Below are 27,494 nucleotides of genomic sequence, written 5' to 3'. Positions count from 1 at the left end.
CTTGTCACTAACAAAGTTGGGTTAACACTGGTACTGTAAATATGAATTGAAATGCAGCATGAATTCATGAAAAACCAATCACAGAAGCACAACTTGTCCTCAGTATCCGGACTATGTACTATGTCACACTGTAGGTAAAGAAGACTCCTGTGGCTAAATCATCTTCCATAATAACAAAATGAAGACTCTGAATGCATTCAGACATAGACAGCAGGTAGGTAAGTTCTAACATGGCTTTCTGTTCAGTATGCTCATTTGATAGAGAATTATTCTGCTTAAAGGAGCATTCAGTCAAATGATCCTCACCCTTCAATCTGAAGTGGTACAGTCTGACACAGGTCCCCATTTAGACCTGTTTTATCAAGAGAATTCAGTATCCATGAGCCGTTGAACCACTTTCTTACTGTGCACTGGCCCCACAAGGAAAAGAAACATGGTAAACATGTGATAGGGTAGCTGGCTTAAGAGTGATCCTGAGAACTGTAGTAATGTTTCCAATGGGTAGAATGAAGCAGGATCCATGAACCTGACACTGAAGCCTATTAGCAATTACTAGATTTTACCTAGCTCTTCTGATATATTTGGAAAGAAACAAACCTGCCAACTAAACACAGAATCAGAGCCATGGCCAAAAGGGAGAGGGGAAGTTGGTACCAATTACTGGGGCCTGCCAGTCCACAGCGGGCCCTGAGGCCAAACTATGTTGCACATGCTTTTGTCTTTCTCAGGAATATAATTTTTTTATTGTTTTTGGTACCTATTGTAAAATTGGCGCATTTCAAAGAAAACACTAATAATGAAACATTTGAAGTCATCCATGAAGATTTTCAGTTTTTCCAACTGGGATTGAACAAAGCCAGAGGGTGAGTCAGGAGAAGAAGATGAAATTCTCAGGTGATGCTTTTGCAAGCACCAGCCAATGGCCTGATCATAGTAACAAAGAAGGAAAGTTCTCCTGCCTTCAGGCTCCTCCAAGGCACCCCATTTCCTCCACAAACAGTCCCTGAGCTCTCTTCCATCCACCTGCCTGCCTTGCTGCTTGGAAAGCTGAGGGTGTACACATTAGGAAGTTTCCCCACCCTACAGCAGGTCTCCGGGGTCTCTTTCTAGCCTGCATAAAATAAGGGAAGAAGGGAAAGAGGAGATGAGCCTCTGCCTTGGAATCCTACCTTTCAAAGCCAGTACTCTAGTGTGAAGTCGAAGGCTTTCATGGCCAACATCTTTAGGTTTTTTTGTGGGTTTTTTGGGCTATGTGGCCATGTTCAAGAAACGTCAGGAACAAACTCTTCTAGAACATGGCCACATAGCCACAAAAAACAAGTACCCTAGCCCAGAGCTGCTAACCCCAAAGCCAATCACCCACCAGTGGCCCCCACCGATTGTGTTGATCAGTTAATGGCCAGTGGCTGGGAACCCACTTGGGAAAAAATATCCATAGGGTTTAAGCCATTCTTGGCCGCCCTTGATTCATACCATTAGCACTGCTTAAGCGAGCCTTACTGCTTTACATCTCAGAAAATATTGTTAAAGAATCTCCCACTCAAGTGATGGATGGTACATGCCTCCCCCCCTTTTTTTACACCGTTGGAGAGAAGCATGTTTTCTTTCTTTTCAGGCTCTGCTAGTGACAAATCTCAAAAGATAATGTAATAATACTTAAGAATGGAGGAGACTCTCTGGATAACCCAAATCAGCATTAGTCATCAGCTGCCTTCCACTAAAGGTTATATCTGAACCACATCCAGGGGACCTGTGAGAAACACAAAAGTGCTTTATTATGATTAAATAGGTACATACTTGTTCTTTTACCAATGCAGCAGAGCTGCCATCTAGTGCTTGATATGAACAACTGGAGCAAACAAGAAAATACAGTACAGTATTTGCATAATCCCTGGGTTTCTTTTTTCCACGAGATTAGATAGATAGATAGATAGATAGATAGATAGATAGATAGATAGATAGACAGACAGACAGATAGCTGCCATGTTGTGTTTTCTTTAATCTGAATGCAAGCCTTAAGATACTGTATGTGTTTAGTTTTAAATGATTGCTAGTCTCCTGTCTCATTGGCATTAATAGCACTTGCAAGAAATGTGTCTCAAGCACTTTCTTTAAAAAAGGTCTGTACTTCATTGCCATTTATTTAGTGCAACAATATTTCTTGTTAATACAAGCTGACATTGGCTCCCATTAATGCAAAAATAAAAGACTTTTGTTTTTGCACAGGAGTCATAAGCACATATAATCTAAAAAATTAATAAATATGCTGCATATGGTCAAGTATAAATCTAGAAATTTTAGTCAAAAAATTGCCTTAAAAACCTGAGTCGACTTATCCATGGGTCAGTGTAAGTAACATACTTTAACTCTTATAAAAAGGGAACCATCCCTTGGTGAAAGGCAAAAGTGTAATCTGTTCTGAAAGCACTGACCCACCCCCTTCTGCTGACCTATCAATCCAGCTTTTAGTGGGAGTACAAACAGTTATGTCTGCTGGAATTTTGTTAAGCTCTTTGCCATCATTTTCCTTTGCTTTGACCTATAGATCCTTTGTTACATGCCCCTAAATTTTACCCTCAACTTATACATGGGTCATATCAAAACCCACCATTTTAGCCCCAAAACCTGACCTCGACTTATTCATGAGGTCAACTTATAGTAGAGTATATATGGTAAATTCTCACTGTAGGAAATTCAAAGATATAGCTGTCTTGGTCTGGATCTTTCAGCACCTTTGAAACTAAGACGGGATACAGAACACCCAAAAGGGCAGTCTCCCGCCGCCCTGGTTTGCTCCGCGAGGAGGCCACAGCCTCCAGACCACAGGGCTTCCCCATGGAGCAAAAAGAACCATTAAAAATGGGTTCTTAATGCGGTGCGTTTGTGACACTGCAATGTGCCAATCGCACACCTGCAGCGTCACAAACGCACCACAACGTGTGGACGCTAAGCATCCATTGTGTCAAAATGGCAGCGCCTGTGTGTACAGTGTGCTGCCATTTTGATGCCCCCATCACGTGCTAGGGGTGAGGCCAATATGGGCGGTGCGCCCTCAGCCAACCCCTAGCACATGACGGGGTGCCCTATTGGGAGGTATGTATAGCACCCAACTCAAAGAACTGGGTAGCATGAGCTTTCGCAGACTTTTATGATTATTTCAGATTCTCTGATTTAGTTCAGGGTTGCACACTAAAGCTCTCTGGCAGAGAATTCCAGGTACCCCTCACCAAACATAAATCCCTCATGACTTCATAAAATTAAAAAGGGGTGAATCTGCTGTAACAGTCTAGTGCAAACACCATCTGAATATTATTTCACAATTCAATATCATTTACATTGACCTGCACTAGCTCTCCCACGACCCCACACCCCCTCTGCCAGCCCCCTCATAAATGCTGTTCAGGAAAGTTTCTGAATCCTTTCAAGAGGCTTTTAGAGAGGGGATATGTAGAAACCTGTAGGAGGAAATGAGAAAACCCCATACTGTTAATCATCATACCATCACCACCATAGCACACACACAAAAACTAGTCATCATCCAAAATAAAAGCAAAGGTAAGTCTTATCCAGTAGATCTACAATTTAAGCACTAAGCTTTGAAGGCAGGAAAGGGGAAAATCAAGACTTAAGAAGTCTGAGCAAAATGCCTGGAGCAAAAGGTTCATCATACATTGCTGTCAAGTTACGTTTGACTTATGGTGACCCCATAAATGAGAGACCTCAAAGAAAGCCTATCATCACCTGCCCTGCTCAGATCTTGCTGGCTTAGGGCTATGGCTTCTATCCATCTGCAATGTTATGGATTTCCCCTTTTCCTACTGCCTTCTACCTTGTTATTATGTTATTATTGTCTTTCCTAGCAAGTCCTGTCTTCTCATGGCTGAAGTACGAGTCTCAGGACTTTTTCACACGGGGAAGATTGGAAGGTTAAACTAGTCACAATGCAGGGTCATCCAGGGCATTAGGGACAATTTTGCAATTGCTTTTCAGACGACGCTGTGCACAAACCGGTTAGAATCCAGACAGAAAGTGAGGTGAATCAGGGAATAAGCATTTTCGCAAAAATATCATGTTTTCATTTCCAGTCCATTCATGAATTCACTTGCTTCATGTAATTGCAGCTGTCTGAAAACCATGTGCCAGATTCTCCCTGTTCCCAGATTTCCCATGGTTCCTTTGCTGTGCCTAGGAGAGGGAGGCAGCCTTGTTCTTAAAGGGACAAACACACACCTCTTTCTCTCGCAGGACTAGCCTCTTCCTACTGCAGCCTCTAAGCCTCAAGTCTAAGGGATCAGCTAGTAGGAGAGCAAGAGGATATGTCCTGGAAAAGGAGGGCATCTGGGAGTTTCAGCGCTCGCTGAAATCAGGCAGGTTTATGGACCAGCCACCTCCTCTTTCTCTCTAGTGTGTGTGTGTGTGTGTGGTTTTATGGGAGTTTGCAAAGGGAAACCTCAGCCTTCCTTCCTCTGAAACAGCCCCTGGGGCAAAGAGGATTTTCCTCCCCGGGTTTCTTTTCGTGTCTGGAGCATGTGTGTGTATGGATTTGTGGAAATGACAGTTCTGAGCATATGCAAAAAAGTTATTTTCAAGCTATTAATGGGATTTGTCCTCATCTGTCTGAAACAAATTCGCTTTTGACCCACTTTCTTGCCTAAGTAATGTGCCTTTAACCTGTTATTATGCTCTCTGTGTGATAAGCATTATCGAATTTGCTTGCTTTTTCATGATGCCAATACTTTAACCATCTTTGGGAAGGAAGCACATAGGTTACTGTGTGATAAAGTTCTCAGTTCAGTAATCTTGGCTTCTAGGGATTCTTACTTGCTCCAGGAAATATTTGTTTGCTTTTTTGGAAGTTCATAATATTCATACAACCTTTCTCCAGCACCATATTTCAAATCAATTGATTTCTTCCTATCCACTTTCTTCACTGTCCAGTTTTTACAACCATATATAGAAATGGGAAATATGATAGCATGGACAGTCCTAACTTTAATATTCAACATACACTTCAGGATCTTATATGATTTCTTCATAGCTGCCCTTCCAAGTCCTAGTCTTCTAATTTCTTGGCAGCAGTCTCCATTCCGATTAATGACTGAACCAAGAAATTTTGAACTATTTTAATGTTTTCATAATCTATTTTATGAATCATCTGTGGTCATTAGTTTTGTTTTCTTAATGTTTTGCTATTCTCTTTTAGCAGGATGGTGTCATCTGCATATTTTAAATTAATAATTTAACGATTCCTCCAATTCTTTCCTTTGAATCTAATCTTGCTTTACGTATGATATTTTTGGCATACAAGTTAATCAGAGAGGATGACAAAATGCAGCTTTGCCAACGCCCTTGCCATTTGGAAATTCACTTTCTCTGTATTAGGTCCTAACAGTAGACTTTTATCCTGAGTACAGGTTACACCTCAGGACAATAAAATGATGTGGCACATTCATTTTTTTAAAGAGCAATCTATGGCTTTTCATGACTTACACAATCAAAGGCTTTCCTGTAATCTATTATTTACTTTTGAATTTTTTGGTGCATTTCATTATCGATCAAATGTTTGCTATATTACTCTAGTGTATCTTCCCTTTCTGAATCCAGCTTGAACATTTGGCATTTCTTGCTCCATATATGATAAAAATAGAAGTTTGCACATCACTTTGCTTGCACAGGAACTTAATGTGATGGTCCTGTAGATACTGCAATTCCTGGTATCCTCTTTCTTGGGGACTGAAATGTATATTGAGTATTTCCAATCTGTGGGTCATTCTTTTGTTTCCCATATTTGTTGACACATTTTACTTAGAACTAACATAGATTCTGTCTTTGTAGGTATGCCATCTCATCCTGAAGATTTATGTGTCCCAAGTTCTCTGAATGCAGCTTCCACTTCACTTTCAAAAACTGGAGGTTTATCTTCATGTGGTTCTTCTTCAAATGAATATGTCATCCTTTCATTTGTTTTTATAGCATCTTTGTGTACTGCTTGTATTACCTTCTTATTTTGTACAGTATAATGTGTTCCCCTGCTGGTTGTAGAGCATCCCCACTCTTGGTTTAAATTTCCCTTTGATTTCTCAGACCTTGTGGAAGAGGTCACTCGTTCTTCATTGCTTGTTTTCATTTTCTATTTCTCTGCATTGATTGTTATAGCAGTGCTCTTTATCCTTGCATACAAGTCATTGAACAGTTACATTCAAGGACCAGTTCTATTTCTGTTGCCTTTAATTTTGCCTCTCATCTATCCTTGATTGTTCAAAGAGCTTCATCTGTCATCCACTGAGGCTTTTCTTTCTTTTTGGCTGTAGCTAGTGTATATCTGCATTTCTTCCTGACAATGTCTTTGGATTCAGTCCAAAATTTATCTGCTTCTTGGTCAATAATACTTAATAGCACAAATCTGCTTTTCATACTTTCTTTAAATGTAATAAGAATGACCATAGAGTTGTATTTTGGCACAGTGGTTGGTTTAGTGTTCTTCTTTAGCTTTACTCTAATTTGTGATCTCAGCAATTCATGGTCTGTGCCACAATCTGCTCCTCATCTTGTTTTTTTTAGAGAAAGAATACAGCTTCTCCATTTTCTGCTTCCAGTTATATAAGAGTCTGTTTGATTGCTATATTAGCTCTCATTTCAGTACTATAATTGTTAACTTCTGAGCATAAGTAAAATTCAAAATTTGAACCAGCTACCACAATTTGATAGCTAATATAGAAATCAAATAGAGTCTTATATAACTGGAAGCAGAAAATGGTGTCCATGCATAATCATCATTTCTTGAGTAAAACACTGGAATTTTCTGACTCACAATATCCCATTCCTGTCCATTTTAGCTTGCTTACTCTAAGTACTGCAATGATGGTTCATTCCATTTCTTGCTTTGCTATGTCTAACTTCCCCTGGTTCATGCTTGTACAGCTCTGGGTTTTTCTTGTATCTCTGAACAAGTCAACAGCTGAATTTCCTTTCAGCTTGAGTCTACTTGTGTCATTAGCCACACAGCCCTAGTGCATCCTCTCACTACCTCTTGCTTCAGTTTGGATTTTCTCAACATATGTGGTAAAAGTTCTTCAAAAGGTGCTTCCTCCTGCATGATACTAACAAGCTCTGGTGCCACTGTCTCTGAGGGATCCTCTGCCAGCGTCACCCTTTGCTTCTGCTAATGCCCAGTAGCTGTTTGGCATATTTAGTCTGGCCTCTTGGCAGAAGCCCTAATAGATACTCAAGCGTTTGTCCATCCACAGCAGAAAGGAAAAGGTGTTGTCTTTGGGGTAGCTTGACAACCACTCAAACAGTGCAGAGTTAAAATTTGAAACTCACTCCTACATGACCATCAGCTTGAGTGGCTTTAAAAAGAGTTAGACAAATTACAAGTTGTAATGAATTATTTCCACCAGCAGATGTCTCAGTGTTTTTTCCAATAAACAGCCAACTTTACTGAGAAACTATTTGGCCAGGCTGAAATGTTTTATACACTTTGTGGCAATGTGTGGGAAATGCTATGGTGCCCATTGCCACTGGCCCAGCATTCCCTGGCCCAGCAAGACACTGGGGTGATGCCCACACCTTGAGGGAGCTTGTGATCTCCCTTTCAAGTATTAACCAATGCTATCCCTGCTTAGCTTCCAGGATCAGACAGGATCTGGTGTCTTTAGGATATGAGCTGAAAGCAAGCATAAATTGCAGCTGACCAATTTACACCTCAGACAATGCTAATAGATCAACAAAAATCTTTTGGAAAGTTAAACAGCTGGTGTGGGTTTTCTAATATGCAGTTTCAAAACACTAAAGGCTAAAGCTAAGTAGTGCTTATCACATTCATTTCAAAGTCTGGAACTTTAGCTTTTTAAAAGAAACTAGTTGTGGTACTCATTACTCTGATCAGCTGACAGGTCCTTACATTTACTATAGTCCAGAAAACAACTCATTGGATTACTAATTACTAAAAAGTTGCTTCCACTACTATCTTTGTGCAATTCCCATATCTCTGATCAGCATAACTGAGAATCTACCCAGTATTGATATATAGGCATAAACACTGTCATGCTGATAAGTAGTTACAATGTAAACATTACACTGAAAATTACAGTCCTGACCTATGGGCAAAAAAAAAATACACTGTTTCAGTGAATTACTTCAAAAAGCAACTAATTACTGAAATAACCTTATAGTTTAGAGTGGCAGGCAAGGTATTTGTGACTATAGCCAGAGAAGCTGAGGCTGAACAAAAGCGCTCTTGGTTGCAGCAGTTCCCTAGTTTAAGAGATGGAGCAGCTAATATCCCAGAGAGAGGACCAAAATTCAAAATGACCTCATAGAGAGCTTTGGTTTCCAAACTTTGGTCCTCTAGATGTTTTTGACTTCAGCTCCCAGAATTCCTGACTGCTGGCCAAGCCAACTAGGGCTTCTGGGAATTGAAGTCCAAAATACCTGAAGGAACAAACTTTGGAGATAAAGGCAGAGCAATGAACGCTGGCCCTCAGTGAATTGAGGCCCTCAGTACTACTACCCCGAACTAAGGCCTCTGGTCCAAAACACACTGAGAAATAATCCAGTTTGAGACCGCTTTAACTGCCCTGAATCAATGCTAGGGAATTCTGGGGAATGTAGTTCTGTGAGGCAGAGATAGCCTTCTCTGACAGAGAAGGTGCCACAATAAACTACAATTCTCAGGGTAGCCATAGCAAACCCAATTAACACCCAAACAATGGATAAAGGTATCCATTAAGATATCTTTAATGGATACCTTTAAGGTAACCATTAAGGTCCAAAACACACTGCAGAAATAACCCAGTTTGAGACCGCTTTAACTGCCCTGGCTCAGTGCTAGGGAATCCTGGGAATTGTAGTTTCTTGTGGCACCAGAGCTCTCTGACAGAGAAAGCTAAATGTCTCACAAAGCTACAATTCCTAGAATTCCATAGCATTGAGCCAGGGCAGTTAAAAAAGGCCTCAAACGGGATTATTCCTGCAGTGTGGTTTGGGACCAATACAGGCATCATTGTTTGGATATTATTGGCTTTACAGTTCACAGGATTCCCTAGCACTCAGCCGGGGGGGGGGGGGGGGCAGTTCAAGCAGCCTCAAAATGGGTTAATATTTATTTATTATTTACACTATTTATTTATTTAATATCAATCATTATTTATTTATATTATATATTTAAATAATAAAAACAATAAAACTTTTGTTTCTATCCCGCTTTTTGTTGAGACAATCAATGCGGCGTACAAAAATTAAAATACCTCAACATATACATAATATCTCCCCCCCTTAAAAAAGGATTAAACAGTATAATTTTTATTATTATTATTATTAATTTTATTATTTGTTTAATTTCATTATTTATTATTTATATGTATTATTGATAATTTTATTTATTTATTATTATTTATTTGTTTAATTTTATTATTTATATTATTTATTTGTTATTTATTTATATTATTTATACATTTATATTTATTATTATTTATTCATTATTATTATTATTATTATTATTTCTGCAGTGTGAGTGTGTTTTGGTCACTCGCAGTGGCCACGCCCCCTGAGCTGAAGGCCTCGGCGGAGGTCACGTGAGCGCGAATTCTCGCTCCTGATTCTCGCGAGAGCGCCCCTTACGGTGGGAGGGGGGAAGGCAGGGAGGAGCGCGTCGTCGCTAGGAGCCTTTCACAGGAAAGAGAAAAACGCTCGGTGCGTTGCGTAGGGGGACGTCATCACGTACGCGCAGGCGCAGACCGCTCCCCGGAGGCCCGACGGCACCGAGAGAGAAAGGCCAAGGTGAGCGAGAGAAAGAGCGGCGGTGAGGGAGGCTGGTTTCGTCATTCCTTTCCGGTTTGCGGGGGATCAATAGACGGCGAAGGGAAAGGCAGGGTCTTCTTCAGCGAGAGCCGCCTTGGAGGCCTCCCCTCCTCCTGCTGCTCCTCCTCGGAGCCTGGGCCCAGTCCTTGCTGTGCTGCTTCTGAGCGGCAAGGAACAGTCCCCTTTGACCCAGTGGCTCAGTGCTGTGGAATCCTGGGAGTTGTAGTTCCCCGTGGCACCAAGAGCAGGCTACGATGCCTCAGTCACAGGAACCACAGGCGCCAGCGGCGTACGCTCTACAAAATACCTATGAAGCAATAGATAATTAGGTACAAATAAGCAGGCGACACATTTACAAACATCAAATCTCAAATCAAATACATCAAACATAGCAGACGACAAATCAAAGTAAGGTTGGCGTCTCCTGTGTGTCGTGGTATCAGTTGGCATACAGTGGTGACCCACTTAGAGGCTGTTAGTCTGGTATGAAGCGGCATATAGATGAAGCTGACGATCGTGACGGAGTGAGATCCCATCACTAGTCACAGCTTCTGCCGAGCTAGCAATTCGGAAGCATGCAAATTCAAGTAGTAGTAATAATAATAATAATAATAATAATAACAACAATGATTTATCTATAGCCGTCCCAATCACAAGGAATCCAGGTGGGTGACAGGAATAAAAATACAGAGAATACAATACAATAAGATAAATGAGAGCGACGCAAGTCACAGAATTCACAGCTGGACCTGAAGGAACGGCCTCTCTTTCTCCCCTCCAGGTCTGATGAAGAGAGTAGGCACGGAGGGAGCACTCTTTTTCTTGAGGCAAGAATTTAATTTGTATCAATTTTTATTTAATTTTCATTAAATTTAAGTGTGGTGGACAGAGTGACGTGAGTCACAGTAAACGGGGAGAGGAACTAGGTAGGGAAGGCCTGCCCAAAGAGATCCATCTTAAGAGGCTTCTTAAAGGCTTTTCTTAAAGGGTAGAAATGTGGGGGATCTCCTTCGGCAGGTCATTCCAAAGGCTCAGAGCTGCGATGAAAAGGCCCTCTGGGTAACTGAGGTTAGTCTAGAGTTTTTTGGCTGAAGTCACTTCTTCCCCAAGGGCCTTAGAGTGCGGGAGGGACGGTACGGAAGAAGGCGTTCCCTTAAGCATTCTGTATTAAGTAGATAAACAGGTACCACTTCGGTGGGAAAGTAACAGCATGACCATCAGAGCAGTCTTTGGACAATGCTGGCTCTTCGGCTTAGAGACAGAGATGAGCACTGCCCCCTGCAGTCGGTTACGACTAGATATTCATGTCAAGGGACTACCTTCATCATCATCATCATCATAATACAATTTGTTTACATTCCGCCTTTTCCTCGTGGAATCAAGGCACATTACAAAATAAAGGTATCAAAAATACAAAATCCACCCCCCTCCCTATCGAATACCTCACAGCAATATTATAACAATAAAGTAATTATACAAATAAAATAGAGAATACAGAGTACAGAATCCAAAATACACAGCATAATAACAGAGGTCATAACGTAACATAATAATTTAAACAGCAAACCCCTGGCGCTTCCCTGGCAGCAGAACAACTATTGATATCGATTTGCATATGTTAAAATGACATGACATGGCATAATAACTAAGCGTAACGTAACATAACAAGCAATAAAACAGTCCCCGTCAACAAAACGACAATCAAGTACAGATTGCATGCTTAAAATAGTTATGCTAGTTATAAAACAGATAGAGGACAGGCAAATGGAGTAGGACCATCAGGGGCAGGCTAGGCTGTCTAAGATTAGCGTTGTGTGCATCACCTGGTCCACTGTTAACTGTAATCTCCCTCTGGCTGTTGCCATCTCTCTCCATAGTTAATATACTACTACTAATAATAACGCCCAGCCTAATGTCCACTGTAGGCTGATGATGTTTTCTGGGCTGGTTCAGTCAGGTGTTCCGGCTTTTGAATTGCCGCTCTCCCAACACGCCTCCCTCTTGCCACCACCGGACCGCTGGGCTCAGGTGTTTTTGTGCCATTTGGGCGATGGCCCTGGGATTGGAGCCTGCGTTTTAAAGGTGCAACTCTCCTTTACCTTTTTACTATAATCTGGAATTGTATTGGATTTAGCCCAATCACTCCATAAGTGAATTTCCTAATGGGAACTAATACTAAGGATTTGGCCAGGGCCCGACTATGGATCTGGCTGTCCATTGCAAGGCTTAGGATACAGTGCCTAGATTGCTTATGGAGACCTAAGCATTGTGACAGGAGCAATTTAATTCAAAAGCCTGTAATTATGAAATAGTTTCTATCTTCCAGCTGCTTGCCGGCAAAGATCAGCCTCTGCTGGTCTGGAGGGATTCCTTCTTTGTCCTGGATCTTATAAGATGACTTTGGTCCAAAACACACTGCAGAAATAATCCAGTTCGAGATTGCTTTAACTGCCCTGGCTCAATGTTAGGGAATCATGGAACCTGTAGTTTTGTAAGACCTTTAGCTTTCTCTGTCAGAGAGAGCTCTGGTGCCACAATAAACTACAATTCCCTGGATTCCTTAGCACTGAGTCAGGGCAGTTAAAGCAGTCTCAAACTGGATTATTTCCGCAGTGTGTTTTGGACCAAAGTCATGTTATAAGGCAGTATAGCACTATGTGATTGTCATCTGGCTGTCTGACAATATTTGATGTGATGTGATTTGTTTGATGTTTTTAATTTGTTTTTTCTTTTCTATATGGTAATTTTAACTATTCCTCTTTTAATTGTTATTATTTTAGAATTGGGCAGGCTTTTATATTCTCTCTAATTTTACCGACTTTGTACAGCGCTGTGTATAATTACAGCGCTTTAGAAATAAAGTTTAATAATTAATAATAATAATAATAATAATAATAATAGCAGTACAGTGCACAAGAAAAAAGAAGTCCCTTGGCTTCATTACACTTCATTGTAGAAAATCGGGGTAGGTAACTTTTAAAATAGATGGTAAAAGCAATAACAAAAATCAGTATGGATCGCTAAAATGATGGGAGTGAATCAGGTGGAGATTAGAGGGTTAGAATCATAGAGTTGGAAGACTCCAAGGGACATCCAGTCCAATCCCTTGTCTTCAAGGAATACACAATCAAAATACCCCCCCCCCCCCGACAGATGGCCATCCAGCCTCGGTTTAAAAAGCTCCAAAGAAGGAGACTCCACCGCACACCGAGGGAGACAGCTCTTACACTTTGGGCAGGTTAATGTGGGAGAAGGTTGCAAAAATTCAGGCTTTCCCAAGCATAACTTCAACCAGCATAATTTTTTTGAAATTAATAAGAAAGGGAAGCCAGTTTGATGTATGATTTCCTGGGTTGTTATGGCCATGGTTTTGAATGGGAATCCTGAAGGTAAGTAAAGAATACAAGGGTGAGTACTGGAGATATTGTTAACATTGTTCATGCCACTCTCAAAGTCCAAAGAGTGGTCCGACTAATGATGGGCCAAGAAAAAAAAAAGCAAAAGAACGTATTTTGCACTATGTTTTCCCCATTTACATATCTAGTTCTACTTACAAATGAAAATATTGGAGAGAAGTGGAGACTTCTTCTAGGGAGTATTTAAGGAAGAATGGGAAGAGCTGTTTGTGTGGGTGAAATTTGGAATGTGATTGAGCAAAGAGCTGTATTTCTGCTCTCAAGAAACCAGATCCTGCCTGATCTTGGAAGCTACACTGCGTCAGCCCAGGTTAGTACTTGGATGGGAGACAACCAACAAATACCAGGTGATGTAGGATATATTTCAGAGGAAGGAACTGCCAAAGATCACCTCTGAGTATTCCTAGCCTATAAAAACCCTATGAAATTCATCCGGTCAACATAAGTTGACAAGTGATCTGAAGGCACATACACACATCAAAGAGCATTCCCCTCTACAAAAGGGAAATTATCACTCCAATTAGCTCCTTTAGAATAGGAACAGACAAGGTTTTTTTTAACCCCTTGAAGACTTTTGGAAGAAATATGTTGAGGGTTGCATCTGGACAGTGAGTAGAGCCATCCTCCTCCCAAAATACTGATCATCCTACACTAGCTCTCAAAATACATTGCTGTTCTTCTCCTGCTCAGGCATCAGGGTCTAGGGCCATGTGTTGCCTGTGCCTGCTTTAGTGTTCTTTGGGAAATCTGATAATAAGGATGAGTAAAAGTATCATAATATTATTCATGCTTTAGCAGGCAGGACAAAAAGAAGCTATCATTTTAGCTAACTTGCAGTCAGCAGCATTGGGATAACTCTCACTTTTTATAAACTCAGGTCTCTGATGGCTGGCTTCCTTTCCTTAATTTAATAGCAAAAGACAAGTAAATCTGTCTTTTTATAGGAGTAAAGCCAGAAGAAAGGGGCTGCTAGGATAATTCCTGTTGTACCAAGATAGTATCCGCTGAATCACAGTATCTTTTCATTATGGACTAACTGATTTATACAAGGTATGGGTTTAACTTACTGAGTGAGCATGGATTCTTTTGTTAGTAATACTCAGATTATATTGCAGGCTTGCCTCTCCAGAATCTTCTTTTTATAAACTTGGTTGTTTAATGTCAGCCTGGAGAAGAAATCTGTGACTAGCCACATTACCACACTACACTCTTATAGTGCTGCCATTCCACTTTTACTGCTCTGGCTGCCTCCTGTTGCATTCTGGAGTTTGTAGTTCAGTGAGGCCCAAGAGCTGTCTGGCTGAAATTCTAAATTCCTTTCCATAAACTTCAAATCCCAGAATGCAACAGAAGGCAGCCAGAACAATTAAAGTGGAATAGCAGTGCTACAAGAGTGTAGTGTGGTAATCTAATTGGTGGGGTACTTTGATATCCAATGACTCTTTTCTCCTCTGATACAGCCCTCAGTAGCTCCAAAATTTTTGTAATAGACACTTTCCTAGTCAGTCCTACAGGGCAGGTTTTTAGGGTACGCATCATAATGTGACTCATTTATGAATCTAATATAAACTTTAGCTACTTCTGATTGGACTTTTAGTATGATCCTATAAGCTCCAATATTTTTGGTCTAGGTTGGATTAAAGATGGTCACATCAAATAGTAAGTAATTATTGTATCTCTTTTGGTCACTGGTTATAGAATGTCCGTTACCTTTTATTTGTCCCATATGACAAAGCAGTAAGAGAGCCAGCCATGGGGAAAAGGCTGCCTTATACTGAATGCTGCAAATGTGGTCTGCATGGGCCTGCCCTTTAAAGTTATTTAGAAATTTATTGAGGTTGCATAGACTGCTAGTTTTGACTTCCCGTGTATGTACTTCTATGGTCACTGATCCCTTTGGGTTAGGATTGCTTCCCATATCTTCTTTATCTGATGTGATTGCTTTTATAAAGCATGTAGCTTGTTCATTGAAAAATATGTATGCATGATAAACAAAAAAGTAAGGTTTCAATAATTCTGTTCAAAGATCTCATGATAATATACTAATATAATTTAAAATTGCTGTTACACTGATACTTTGGTTTTTTTTTAAAAGGGTTAATTATTTTATTTCATAGATTAAATTCTAGCAACCCTTGTGGTAGAATTCTTAATAGATGAATATGATAGTCATTTAGGTTCTAAATGTTATGTAAGACAGTTTCTTTCAAACAGACTGTTATATCTGATTCTATAATGGCTTTTCCTACTTGCAGATGTCAGAAGACCTTGCAAAACAGTTAGCTAGCTACAAAGCTCAGCTCCAGCAAGTTGAAGCTGCTTTGACAGGGAATGGAGAAAATGAAGACCTACTAAAACTAAAGAAGGATTTACAGGTGAGAATTAAAAGATACAACTTTGCAGCATATATATTTTCTACACAGTGAAGAAGATTTTTGACATTGTCAGGATTGATATTATCTTGGAGGTACTGGTGAAGGATATGTTAATTGTTGGCTATCGAATATGTATGAATTGTTTTTCTGTGGGAATAAAATGGTTACCAGAGAATCAGGGCTGTCACTTGATTTAAAAAGTAATCATAAGGTTGCGTGTTGTAGCAGGTATCATCTTAAAAAAGCAATATTATGTGTGAGGAAATTGAGATGATAATTTTTAAAATGGTACATTTTAAGCTTTGTAAAAGCGCTAATATTAAAATATAAATAAAAATTAAACATGTGTATATGTTGCCCAACTACTTGCATGTCAGAGGTCCCTACGGAAATAAACTGGTGTGGAACTGGTTTATTTCTGTGAAGTTCGTAAAGAGCCACAACGATCTGTATCTTTGGTAGTGTGAGCATACTACTGAATTAATTCAGATCATGCTGCATTGTTCCCAGAAATGGAGGTCCCTCCATTTTAAATTGATACAGTGGCAAATGTGAAGGTCAACAGTGTTCAAATGGCATAGAGATTCGATCTCTATGGTAAACTTAGTGAGAACACTGAACCGATTCTGAATCGGTTCTGAATTGGTGAGGAGATGCAAGTCCCTTCATTCAAAAAAAGTAAGTGTGAATAACCCCTAAGCTTAGCTGATGAATTGCTGCTTCTTTACAAATAACCCCTTGGTTTTTATTTTTTTTCAGTGCTGTTCACAAGTATTTGTTTTCTGCTGCTGGGTCAGTGCAATTTTTAAAAACAAAAGTGATTTCAGAAATGCCTTTTTACTGGCATTTAGCAGTAACTGTAGGAACATATTTTTAGAATTGCTTTCTTTTTCAGCTCTAAAAACAAAAGAAAGACAATGTGTTTTGGTTTTGGCTACTCTCTTGCCTTCAATTCAACAGTTGACAACAATTTGTCAACAGAGATTTTATGTTTTGACCACAATTTTCTGTGTCTTGACTCCTCTTACTCTTTGCAATTTGGCTCAGTACAACTATTTCTCACTTGGACTCAGATTGAGTTTGGCTACGTTTTCATTGTTCCCCTATTGATATGGCCACTCATTCCATTCCATTCAAACGTTGTGAGGAGCGTGGGGTCAAGATCCCTGGCCAACACAAACACTCCCGTTGCTTGTTATGACTAGTTGAGGAGCATAATATGCACATTTCTGCTTGGTTCTGATAGACTGGCATCCCCCCTCCAATCATTCTTTATAGTTCCAATGTTCCTTCGCTTTCAGGACCTTGCTTATTTGAAAAAAGTAACTTCACTTTGTAATTCTTTACTGAATAAACTCTTACTTTAATATACCAAACATGATAATTTTGTACCTAATGAAGTTACACATAACAAGCCAAGTAGTAACAAAATGACTTCCAGTCTGTAAACAGTGTAGATAACTGAGTTCTTAAATTTTCCCAAAAAATTCTCTTTAAAAAACAAATAGGATCCCCCCCCCCCGGAAGGCTTCAAAAACCAGGCAGTTTTACATTTCTAGCAAGCATAAGCATTATAATTATTGAAAATGGTAGAAATAAGCAATTAGGAAATGTCCTTGTTGTTCTATCACAAGTTCTTGCTGATCCCACTCCCACTGTGTTAAATGGATATTGTATAATGCTATCGATCTCAATTCAGGAGCTGTACAAGAGATTTGCTAAGATAACAAATGCAAATAGGTTAATGTGCTATACAGTCTGCTGCCCTTTATAATACTATCACACTTTGTAAAGGACATTAATAGGGTGGGTAACAGTGTTTGAAGATTTGTCCTTTTTTTCTTCCCTCAGGAAGTGATAGAATTAACCAAAGATCTCCTTTCAACACAACCATCAGAAACTCTTGCAAGTTCTGATAGTTCTGCTTCTGCTCTCCCAAGTCACACTTGGAAGGTTGGAGACAGATGTATGGCCATATGGAGTGAAGATGGACAGTAAGTGTAGAAAACAAACTTCTGTAACCGTTACATGAAATAATACAATTCCATGGTAAGAGATTTCCCTTTAGTTTATACCCTAACTGTGAGGACCAATTTGGTGAGCATGATAATTAAAGGAATTATATTGCCATGCAGATATTAGACTGCAACTCCCAGTATTCTTCCCCATTAACTGCAGACTGGGACTGCTGGGAGTTGCAGTCTAATAGCATGTCATTCTTGGTTTGAGAGATTTTACAGGTACAAAATGTGTGTTAAAAATATAAAGAATATTAATTGGGTCTGAGATATATTTAACTTTGTAAAGTTTTGCATAAGGCAGATATACCATCCAATAAATTAAATAATGTATGTGCATATCATCACCAATTTGAGGGAGAAAAATAGGAATGCCACTCACTTATAAAAGATCTATAAAAGTGGTAAGGAAGAACTATAGCGAAGGAAGCAAAGAACTTCATTCACATTACTTTGGACTGGACATAGAGTAGGTTTTTTTGGAGACAAGTGAAAGATCAGTTTCCCATATATGCCCAAACAAGCTACTTAGAATCCAGAGGTACCATTGCAGGTAGGGGGACTGAATTTGAAAGTAACATGGAAAAGGAGCAACTGTTTCTGAGACTGGTTCTTACTTTGTGGGTGAGGATGGCAGCTTTAAGGTCGTATAATAAAACAACTTTCCCAAAGTCATCCTAATGGGTATGCTGTAGTGGCTGAATGAATAGTTTATATGTGTATGTAGGCATCCCACTTGAGAACACTCAGAGGCTCTACAGACTGGCGTTATATGCCAGCCTTGGGGAAGAATGGGGACATGACGTCCACACGAAGCACACTCCAACGCTGCCCTGATGCTGTTGTCATGGTGTGCACCTGACCACACAGTGGGCGGCTTCACAGTGCTCCTTTGGTGCTGCATCCAGATGATGAAGTGCCGAAAGGAGTGCCAGGGCGGTAGAGGCACCTTTTCCCCAGTGCAAAAAGGAGTGGCATTTTGCTGTTCTTTTTAGCGTGGGGGAAAGGCCAGATTGGGGCCGCAGCATGTAGTTCCTGCCTCTCCGATCCGATACTGAAAGGGGCGGCAGCACGCCGCTCCAAAGGGGTGGAATGTTTAGCCCCTCATACATCTATTTTTAAACTAGCTGGATGCTGAATCTCAGATGATGTGTTTAAGAAAAGTAGATAATTACTTGATTTTTCTGTGTCACTGTTGCAGAACACATTTAATACACATTGTTCTAAATACTTCCTTAATGTTAGTTCTACCTTGCTTCATTTTAGCAATAGATTATAAGGGGGCTGTGAGCCAGGTATCAAGTTACAGTTTGAGAGTACAATCCTTTACATGTCTGCTCAGAAGTAAAATTCCATTGTGTTCAAATGAAGCTTATTCCCATATACTTTTACATAAGACTGTAGTCTGAATCGCACATGTTGGAAAAAATTTGGTGAAAAAGAAAACAATAAAAATAAATTCTTAGTCTGTAATTGGCTGAATTGGCGCTCATAGAGGGGGGAAAAACTGGGGGGGAAATCTGTATCTGGCCAAATGTTTGAAAGGGAATATAGTTAATGAGCTCTTGAACTTTAACTTTAAGATTGGTAGCATTTTGTATTCTGCATAATTGTTTCAGAAACTGGAGAGAATATGTCTAAGATGGACTTGAGATACCAGTCCAAACTTGATTAGAAATGTTCTGAAGCATATTATTAGTCACTGCAAGTTTTCTAGGGCTGAGTCTTAAACCTTTACTCACATGCTTACAGCCATGATATCTTTACAGGTGTTATGAAGCTGAAATTGAAGAGATAGATGAAGAGAATGGTACAGCTGCAGTCACCTTTTCGGGATATGGTAATGCTGAAGTCACACCCCTGCTTAATCTGAAACCTGTGGAAGAGGGAAGGAAAGCAAAAGAAGACAGTGGCAACAAACCCATGTCCAAGTAAGTGACTGAAATTAATGTTCAGCATTCAGTGGTGTGGGATAGCAGTAAAGAAAATACTGTATTTAATCTGCCATTACTGATGGATTGTCACCCCCAGGGGTGATTTTACAGCACAAAAAACCTGCATTCTTCTAATTTCTTGAGTCATATTTTGCATAGCTCTTGCAGATCCGGTAAAGAGATGATGGTTTGCTATTTTTCTTCTTCTTTCTAGTTAAACTGTGGTTTAGAATATGAGCTTGCCTGTTCAATTTTTTGGAGGCTCAGACTGGGGAATACTGTTTAACTTGATTTTAGCCATTCCAGAATTTACTTGCTACTGTGAATATGTGGCAGCTAAATAATGGACTGGGATTATGATGAAAGGTTATGCCATTCTTTGTGCTGTTAACCTCAATGCATGGTCAGGGTTGATGAGACTGGTTAAAGGCAGTCCCTCATGTGACTGTCCTGGGCATGTAGAATAATTTACTTCTAGTGAATAAATTCTGAGTTAGGTTTTAGAGTTGTTCTATATTTAGCAAAAGGCTAGCTAGAATTCTCAAAGAAAGCTTTTGTTCTTAATAGTGCATGAAAGTAGGATTCCTGTGCTTTATTGAAACTTGCAGTGCACAGATTGCTTTACAGAAGGAATGACAGCACTTTCTACAGATGGAGAATGAAATGGGCCTGGACAGATGATACTCCATTGTACTGAGAGTTTATCTTTACATTCACCTAGCCCAAGGTGAGACTCTCTTAATCAGTGCATCCTTGCTTTTGTCTACATGTTCTGAGAGCAAAAGTGAAGTTAAAGCAAAGGAGATGCAGTGTGATGAGGTATGTAAGTAACCTTAATTTCCATTTCTCTTTTAGGAAAGAAATGATTGCCCAACAACGAGAATATAAAAAGAAAAAAGCTTTGAAAAAGGCACAACGCATCAAAGAATTGGAGCAGGAAAGAGAGGATCAAAAAGTCAAATGGCAACAATTCAACAACAGAGCGTACTCAAAAAACAAAAAAGGACAGGTATGTGTATGCTGTGGCTTAGTATCTTAACAGTATAGTCACTGTAGAAGGATTGTGGAACTAAAGAACACTACTGGCATGACTGACCTCTGCAGAAATGCAGCTTCCATTGTAGATAGTTGTTTATATATTCCAGAAGCACTGTGTGGGAATTCTATATAGTATATTAAACAGCTTGTTAAATATTAGTTACTTATGTGAGATGTTGGAGATACGATGGGATACTAGTTGTAAAATTGAAAATTCATATTTATAAAGGTTGTGGCATATTTAAAAGAAAACTTTTAGATTAAATCCTTCCAAGATCATACACAAAGGTTAAAAGCACAAACCCAACAATAAAAACAACCGAATCAAAATTAGTAGTTGAAATTAAACAGTACAACATACTCAAAGGCCCCAGTAGTGTCCTAAATCACATGTATGGTAGGATTAACATTGTAATCTTTAGGACCACTGACTTCCTGAAATGGTGGAGCCTTATAAATATTAGATGCAAAGGGGGGGGGGGGAGGCACCACTAAAAAGAACCCTTGTTCTTTGTGCCCACCAACCTAACTGTTCCTAGAAGCAGGCATACAAGTGGGGTGCTAGTACAGTATAGGCATCAGCTGCCCAGAATCCAAAAGTATTTGTGCAGACACATTGTGCCAGTTAAAGTTTTTGATCCAACTTTAAATTCAGCTCTATGTAGAGTGAATTACTGTGATACAGCCTATCTGTCTCTGGAGTACCAAATTGTCTGTCCTTGCTACATATGATTACAACTGGTGCAGCCTAAACTGGTGAAAAACAGACCTGTCTGTTGAGATTCCTCAGCAATAAGTCTGTAGAATTCCCAAATGACAAACTGACTCGTCAGAAACAGGGCTGTCACAACAAGGACCAAGGGCTAATCTCTACTCATAATAGTCTGGTTTTCCTGCACATAGCACCTCTATCTTGTTTGTATCTTAGGGCCCAGACATGCCAAAATAAAGCTGCTTTGGATCACTTTGGAGGTATGTTGTTTAAATGACGTAAGAGGCCAGAAGTTGCACCAAACCCACAGTCCTGTCCTTAGGACTGGAACGTGGCTTTGGCGCGGCTTCCGGCCTCTTAGGAGGCACGTTTCATTTAAACAGCAGACTTCCAAAGTGGCCCGAAGTAGCTTTATTTTGGCCTGTCTGTTCGGGCTCTTAGTTTCAGCTGCTTTCTTCATGTTCATGTCAGAATTATGTCTAGGCATCAGTCTGTATCTTAATGGTTTGTACTGTGATGCTTTCATGCTGTCCTAATAATGTATACAGTAAAAAAAGCAGTTATTTACATCACTTGTATTGTTAGGTTTGGTAATACAGTATCACTGGCACTGGGATCTAAAATACAATAAAATATGTTTTAGTCAACAATGTAGCCCAGTCCATATGTAGATCAAGGTCAGTATTAAAGAATCTGTGGTATAAAGCCAGAGAACTAGTGTGGTGCAGTGGTTTGAGTCTAGGATTCTAGAGATCAGTGTTAAATTCCCAACTCAACCATGGAAACCCACTGGGTCACCCTGGGCAAGTCATACACTCTCAGCCCCAGAAGAACCTGTGATAGAGTCACCATAAGTCAGAAATGACTTGAAGACACACAACAACAACAAAGTATAAATCTTGCTTACTGTTTAATTTCGGGCAAAAATGGGCTATGCTTTACTTTCTAAAGTGACCCATCTGCACATTTAGCGTTAGCATTGTTTTGTGACTAGGTGAAATTTGAAAATGTCTACAAATAGCACTTTTAATTTGTTCTACAGGTAAAGCGAAGCATCTTTGCATCTCCTGAAAGTGTAACAGGGAAAGTTGGAGTTGGGACATGTGGAATTGCAGACAAACCCATGACGCAGTACCAAGATACATCCAAGTACAATGTCAGACATTTGATGCCCCAGTAACTGAGGGAAGAAATGACTAAACATCACCTCTGCCGGGCTTTACATTTACCTTTTTATTGTTATATTTTTCTAAAAGTAAACTATTGGTGCGTAGTGAAAATAGTTGTTGCCATCAGTTGGCTTACGCTGGTACAAGCCTTAAGTAAGTAGTAGAAGTTCAGAATGACCCCTTTACTGTTCTCAAATTAAATATGCACAAGTCACACTAGTGGGGAAATTCCCTTTTTATTATCCAGAAACCTCCGATCTCTGTAGTGTCTTCACTCACACATTATCTGGAATACCATCAATACCAAATGACTGTGTAATAAAGTAGTCATCCCAGCTTTCTTGCCTCCCCTCTCCCCCCCACCCCCCAATGTACTTAATATACTGGTAGTCCTGTTATTATTGCATGGACAAATACTGAGAATTTTTTGTTTCTGTGGAGCTAGCTTCCATCCCAGTTTAATGGTGAGGTCAAATTTTGATTTGCCCATGTTGGCTTCCTTGGCTTGCTTGGGGGCACAATCAGATGATTCTCCAACCCCACCTCCTGTCTCACTAACCATGAAATGACCATAGTGCATGGGCAGGGGTTGCAGTGGCTCAACAGTAAGTCTAGGGAGTGTTGGATAGCTAGTTCCTCATGTGGAATTACTGTGCTATACAGGGTCCTAGCTAGAATCTTTCCTTTTTATAAGAATTGCGAAAGAGAGGAGTTTACAAAGTTTAGCTGGGTGGTGTGCTTGCCATTCATTTGATTGCATTCCTGAGATCAATTATCTGCTCTTGTTGTGAAGTCACACTAAACTTCAGAGGTGTTCTGATGTTCTTTTTGCTGTAGGGTTTGCCCTGTCCCCCCCCCCCTCACCTCCAAGCTAGGAAACATGAAGTAGAGGTTCATTTTTGTCATGCTGAGCCTCAGAGAGGCTGAGAAAGCAGCAAAATGTAAAAACTCTTTCCAAAATCAGTGCAAAGCTTGACACGTTGTGCCACTCTAACTACAGGCTGGGAGAATAGTGGAGGAATTGCCTAGAACTCATAGAAAATTTCGACAGACTTGAGAAGCACAAGCTCTTCTAGCTGCTTCCCAAGGCTTGTACTAAGCATGTCCTTCAAGAGCATGGAGGAGGGCTAGGATTATCTAACTGACTTGCACTCTATCTCTAGATTACATGCATCTTGAAATTTACCCCCGTTTTTTTCCCGTTCCAGGGAAGTGGGGGTTCAACAGAGAACAAAAAGCGCACTTGTCTGTGGCAGGCAGGAAAGTTTGCTGTTGGGCTTCTCAGCAGAACCTTATGTCATGCTCAGAATGCAGCCATGGGCTGAGTAAGGTTCGTTTGTTGCTTTCCAAGATAGGTTAGCACTTTAAATGTTGGAGGAGTTAAATGAGAAGTAGTAATTTCCATGGAAGAAGTGACGAGTTACTTGATACATTTGTTTACCTGATAAATACACAGTAATTCTACCCAAATTGTGCTAAATCAATTTTATTGCGTATCCAGCTGGTTAACTGCATCAGGACATTCCTCTCATAAGAATGCTGAACTTCAACTTTGTTAGTATAGCTGGGCCACTCTGATTTTTATTTGGAAAACCATGTGTAAAAGTTCTGGCCTTTTTGTATCTTGTGGATGCAGTTGCTTCCCTTTGCCAGTCTGTATTGTTTAGGGTGGTAGTGCCATCTCTCAATCTTGAAATGTGTTTGAAGAAAAAAGTTAATGTATAGCCCTGTATACAATGTAGATAATTATTTTTGTAAAATATGGTGTTAAGTTAATGAACAAGACTGGATTTCATTATTTCTCCTGCTAGAGTAATTCTTGCTCATTAATCTGAACTCCGATCCCCATGTATATTATGTTACAGTCCCCTTTTGTAACTTGTTTTCTGAATTAAAATGAGATCAGGTACCATCAGGATTTGTTGATGCCCAATTAGTGAAAATGTCTGTCAGTTTACCTGAGTCTAAAATTTGTTTTTAGTAGGCTAGACTCCATTCACACAGAGAGGCTCTTCCTGTCAATGGAAAGAGGAGGTAATTTTTATGACTGTGTTGATTTCAGTTTTGTATGTTTGACTTTTATTAAAATAAAATGTTCAAAACCACTTGGCTATGTCCCCCAAAAATGAAGATTTGGGAAAAAAATTGAAAAAGTGTCATATGAAAAGACATATAGCCAAAAAAAATTGTGGAGGCTATAAGGAGCATAGACTGAAGAATTTGCACTCGATGTGTTAAGTCTCAATTAATGAGAAATGTTCCTTGATCAAATTTGGCTGAAGGACTATCAAACCTTTATCTGGAAGTTTGCATATAATCGAAGTTGCATATAGAGCTGGTGGCCATCCTGTATGTACTATCAGTGCAGATCTTCAGCTGTCCTGAAGTTAGTTTAACCATTATGATTTTCTGAGTAAAGAAACCATCAAGGACATAATTTAATTAACAGATAAAACTGGACTTTCTGTTGTGAAGAATTACTGGAATTCACTAAATGAGACAATGTCCAAAGAAAAAAATCAGTTTTTTACCAGTGTGAGAGAAAGCTATTTCTGTAACTGAAGCACATTTCAAAAGCAGCTTCTGATACAAAATGTGATTGGATAGTCCAAGAGGAAAACGCATAACCAAAAATAACCCCTACACTTGTGTGCATATATGCCCTGCATCTTGCCTGAAAAGTAACCCTTTGGATCCATTATAGGGGCAATCCACATGAGGAAAAGTGTTCTACTGAGAAGAGCCTACTGTATGTGGTATTCTTGCTCTATTGCTACAGATGGCTGTGCACAACTTTGAAACATTGGACTGCAAGTTTTAAAAATACAGAACTCTAATCAGTGTAGACAGAAACATGCTGTTGCATCCTTTGGAGACAAAGTAAACAATATAGCCTGTGTTCAGCACATAGCTGTATTTATGGCAACTTCTGTTGCATGTTTGCTCTTTAGATTTATGATGTGGGACAAGAGGAAGATAACAATCTTACTAGAAATAAAATTTCATAAAATTTATTTGTATATTTTAAACAAGTTAATATAGATGGCCACAAACAAAGGAAGAATGTTTACAGTGATGAAAAATGCAACATCTTTGTCAGCACCATCCCTGCATCTTACAGATAGAGCTCTGGTTAGCATTTCAGCATTGGGTTTTTTAAAAGGCTGGCACTGGTCAATCTGAGCACCAATCACAGGTTGATTGGGATTACATATTTGTTTTGTATCTTTCAGTTCTTCAAAGTGGTTGGCTAAAGCACCAATATAGTAACTGTTCCAAATTTCAGAAGATCTCAGAAAAAAAACATAGTCATGATCTGAGAAGTGTTTAAAAATAAGCTTATACTGAGCTATGTACGTATTAGAAAAATATTTGCCAAAGGATACATGTTTGTTTGGACTTGGAATTGCTTTTGACCAGTACAGTATGGCTACATAGAAACATAGCACTGTACATTTGATTCTCTTTTAATATACAAATTGCAAAGGATATTCAGAGGTCAGTAAAGGCTGAAAGATTACTGATAGTTTTGGGGTTTTTTCCTCATTATAACTGGGGGGGGGTGTTACAATGGCACACATACCTACTTTGTGCATCAGGTACTGGCTAATGCAATAAAAGAAACAAAATGTACTTACTGTGTTTAAAAATCTGCATCATATTTATTTTACATCAGAATATAATAGCTGCATTTTATGTCAGAATATAACTAATAGCTGCAAACCTAAATCATAGGAACATTTACCTGCAGTTTCATTGATTCCTTTCAGTTAAAACAGCAAGTAAAAGAAGGTTCTGAAGGCTAAGAATAAGAAGAGCAACATGTTGGGATCATCAAGCTAAGATGTCATGCTAGAATTGTAATTTCTTTTCCATTCTTCTGTGCAAGATGCAAGTGTGTATATACTGAAGTTTAGCAAGACTGTAACTTTCAAAATCTGACAGATACACAGGGTGACAATTTGGCTGATGAAAGAAATGCAAAAGAAACGCCACGCTATTTGTTCTGAGTGTGAAACATATATTAATACATGTAGTATGTCACATGCTCAATAGGGACAACAGCTTATCTCAGCATAAGCAATGTCAGATAAGTCTCCAAAGAAGCACATAACATGGACTATTAATTTGGGCTAAATTTTAATTACCTTAAAAAATGGATAAGGCATGTTATACATTCCAGGTGTTGCCTTGCTGTACTCAGTAAGTACTTCATTCAGATACAATTTAATCAGCTCTTGCAGTTATAAAAACAGCAAGCTAATACGTGAGAAACACATCTGTCTCAGTGCATCTCCTACTTACTCACAATGGCAGCTTCTCTACAATATTTTTCTTCCACAGCAGATCAGCTGAAGTCAGTACAGAAATGGATGTATACACTGGCATTCAGCTTCCTGACATACAAAATTTTTGCTGTGTATTTAAACAACTATAAAGTGATTTTCTGGTTCTAATATGTTGCCTGCAGTGTGCCTTAAAAACAATATTGCCTGCAGTGAACCTTCCCTGTTTGATTTACAGCTGCAACACAGAGCTGTACAATGATGGACAGGTTCACTGTGTGAGTGGAGGAATGAGTTTCTAAGATGGGTAAGACTGCGAGAATGAGAAAAGTGACTTCAACTATTGTGACTTCTCTCTAGCAATGTTTCCTAAGGCTTGATCTGAGAAGGAACAATGGTAACTAATATCCCTGTTTCTAGAAACTGCCCTTAATTAACATTTGTAATCAGTCCCAGTTTTCATTGTTGTGCAGTATCAACAAGTACAGTTGGCCCTCCATATCCATGGCTTCAATCATCTATGATTTGGTAATATTCCAATATATATAAATTCCAAAAAGCAAAGCTTGATCTTGGACACCATTTCCCTACACCATTGTATTTAATGGAACTTGAGCATTCACAGATTTTGTTATCTGTAGGGTGGGGGTGTCCTGGAATGAAACCCCAACGATACCAAGGACACTGTACATGGATATTAAAATAACTGAATTTTCTAATTCCTCAGCATGAAGACTGAATATAA

The 27,494-nt window shown here is 39.5% G+C and overlaps 1 protein-coding gene across 4 annotated transcripts; it reads left to right on the top strand.

The window, feature by feature from the left end:
- Nucleotides 1-9,669: 9,669 nt before the first annotated feature.
- SMNDC1 (survival motor neuron domain containing 1) lies at nt 9,670-24,568 on the top strand. Of its 4 annotated transcripts, XM_089509865.1 has the most exons (7): nt 9,670-9,780; nt 14,162-14,267; nt 15,473-15,592; nt 17,444-17,586; nt 19,380-19,541; nt 20,400-20,553; nt 22,337-24,568. In XM_089509865.1, exons 3-7 carry the CDS (start codon nt 15,473-15,475, stop codon nt 22,472-22,474), a joined length of 717 nt encoding a protein of 238 aa, XP_089365991.1. In that variant the 5' UTR covers nt 9,670-9,780; nt 14,162-14,267; the 3' UTR covers nt 22,475-24,568. The 4 variants fall into 4 exon arrangements, with proteins under 4 accessions (XP_089365991.1, XP_089365990.1, XP_089365992.1 ...); XM_089509864.1 differs by lacking the exon at nt 14,162-14,267; XM_089509866.1 differs by lacking the exons at nt 9,670-9,780; nt 14,162-14,267; nt 22,337-24,568 and adding exons at nt 11,137-11,883; nt 20,160-20,271 and having other exon boundaries at nt 20,400-20,482.
- Nucleotides 24,569-27,494: the final 2,926 nt, after the last annotated feature.

The sequence above is a fragment of the Sceloporus occidentalis genome, unplaced genomic scaffold, assembly GCF_023333645.1.
Source record: "Sceloporus occidentalis isolate IW3139 unplaced genomic scaffold, rSceOcc1.0.p SCAF_2, whole genome shotgun sequence".
NCBI lineage: Eukaryota > Metazoa > Chordata > Lepidosauria > Squamata > Phrynosomatidae > Sceloporus > Sceloporus occidentalis.
Note: the sequence above shows the minus strand (reverse complement) of the source record. Positions and strands in the feature narration are given on the sequence as shown.

What these genes read in the sequence shown, in the direction of transcription:
- SMNDC1 (XM_089509864.1), top strand. Translation starts at nt 15,473, where the DNA reads ATGTCAGAAGACCTTGCAAAACAGTTAGCTAGCTACAAAGCTCAGCTC. An exon ending in ATATGGAGTGAAGATGGACA is followed by an intron (nt 17,587 to 19,379) that starts GTAAGTGTAGAA and finishes ATATCTTTACAG; the next exon opens with GTGTTATGAAGCTGAAATTG. An exon ending in GGCAACAAACCCATGTCCAA is followed by an intron (nt 19,542 to 20,399) that starts GTAAGTGACTGA and finishes TTTCTCTTTTAG; the next exon opens with GAAAGAAATGATTGCCCAAC.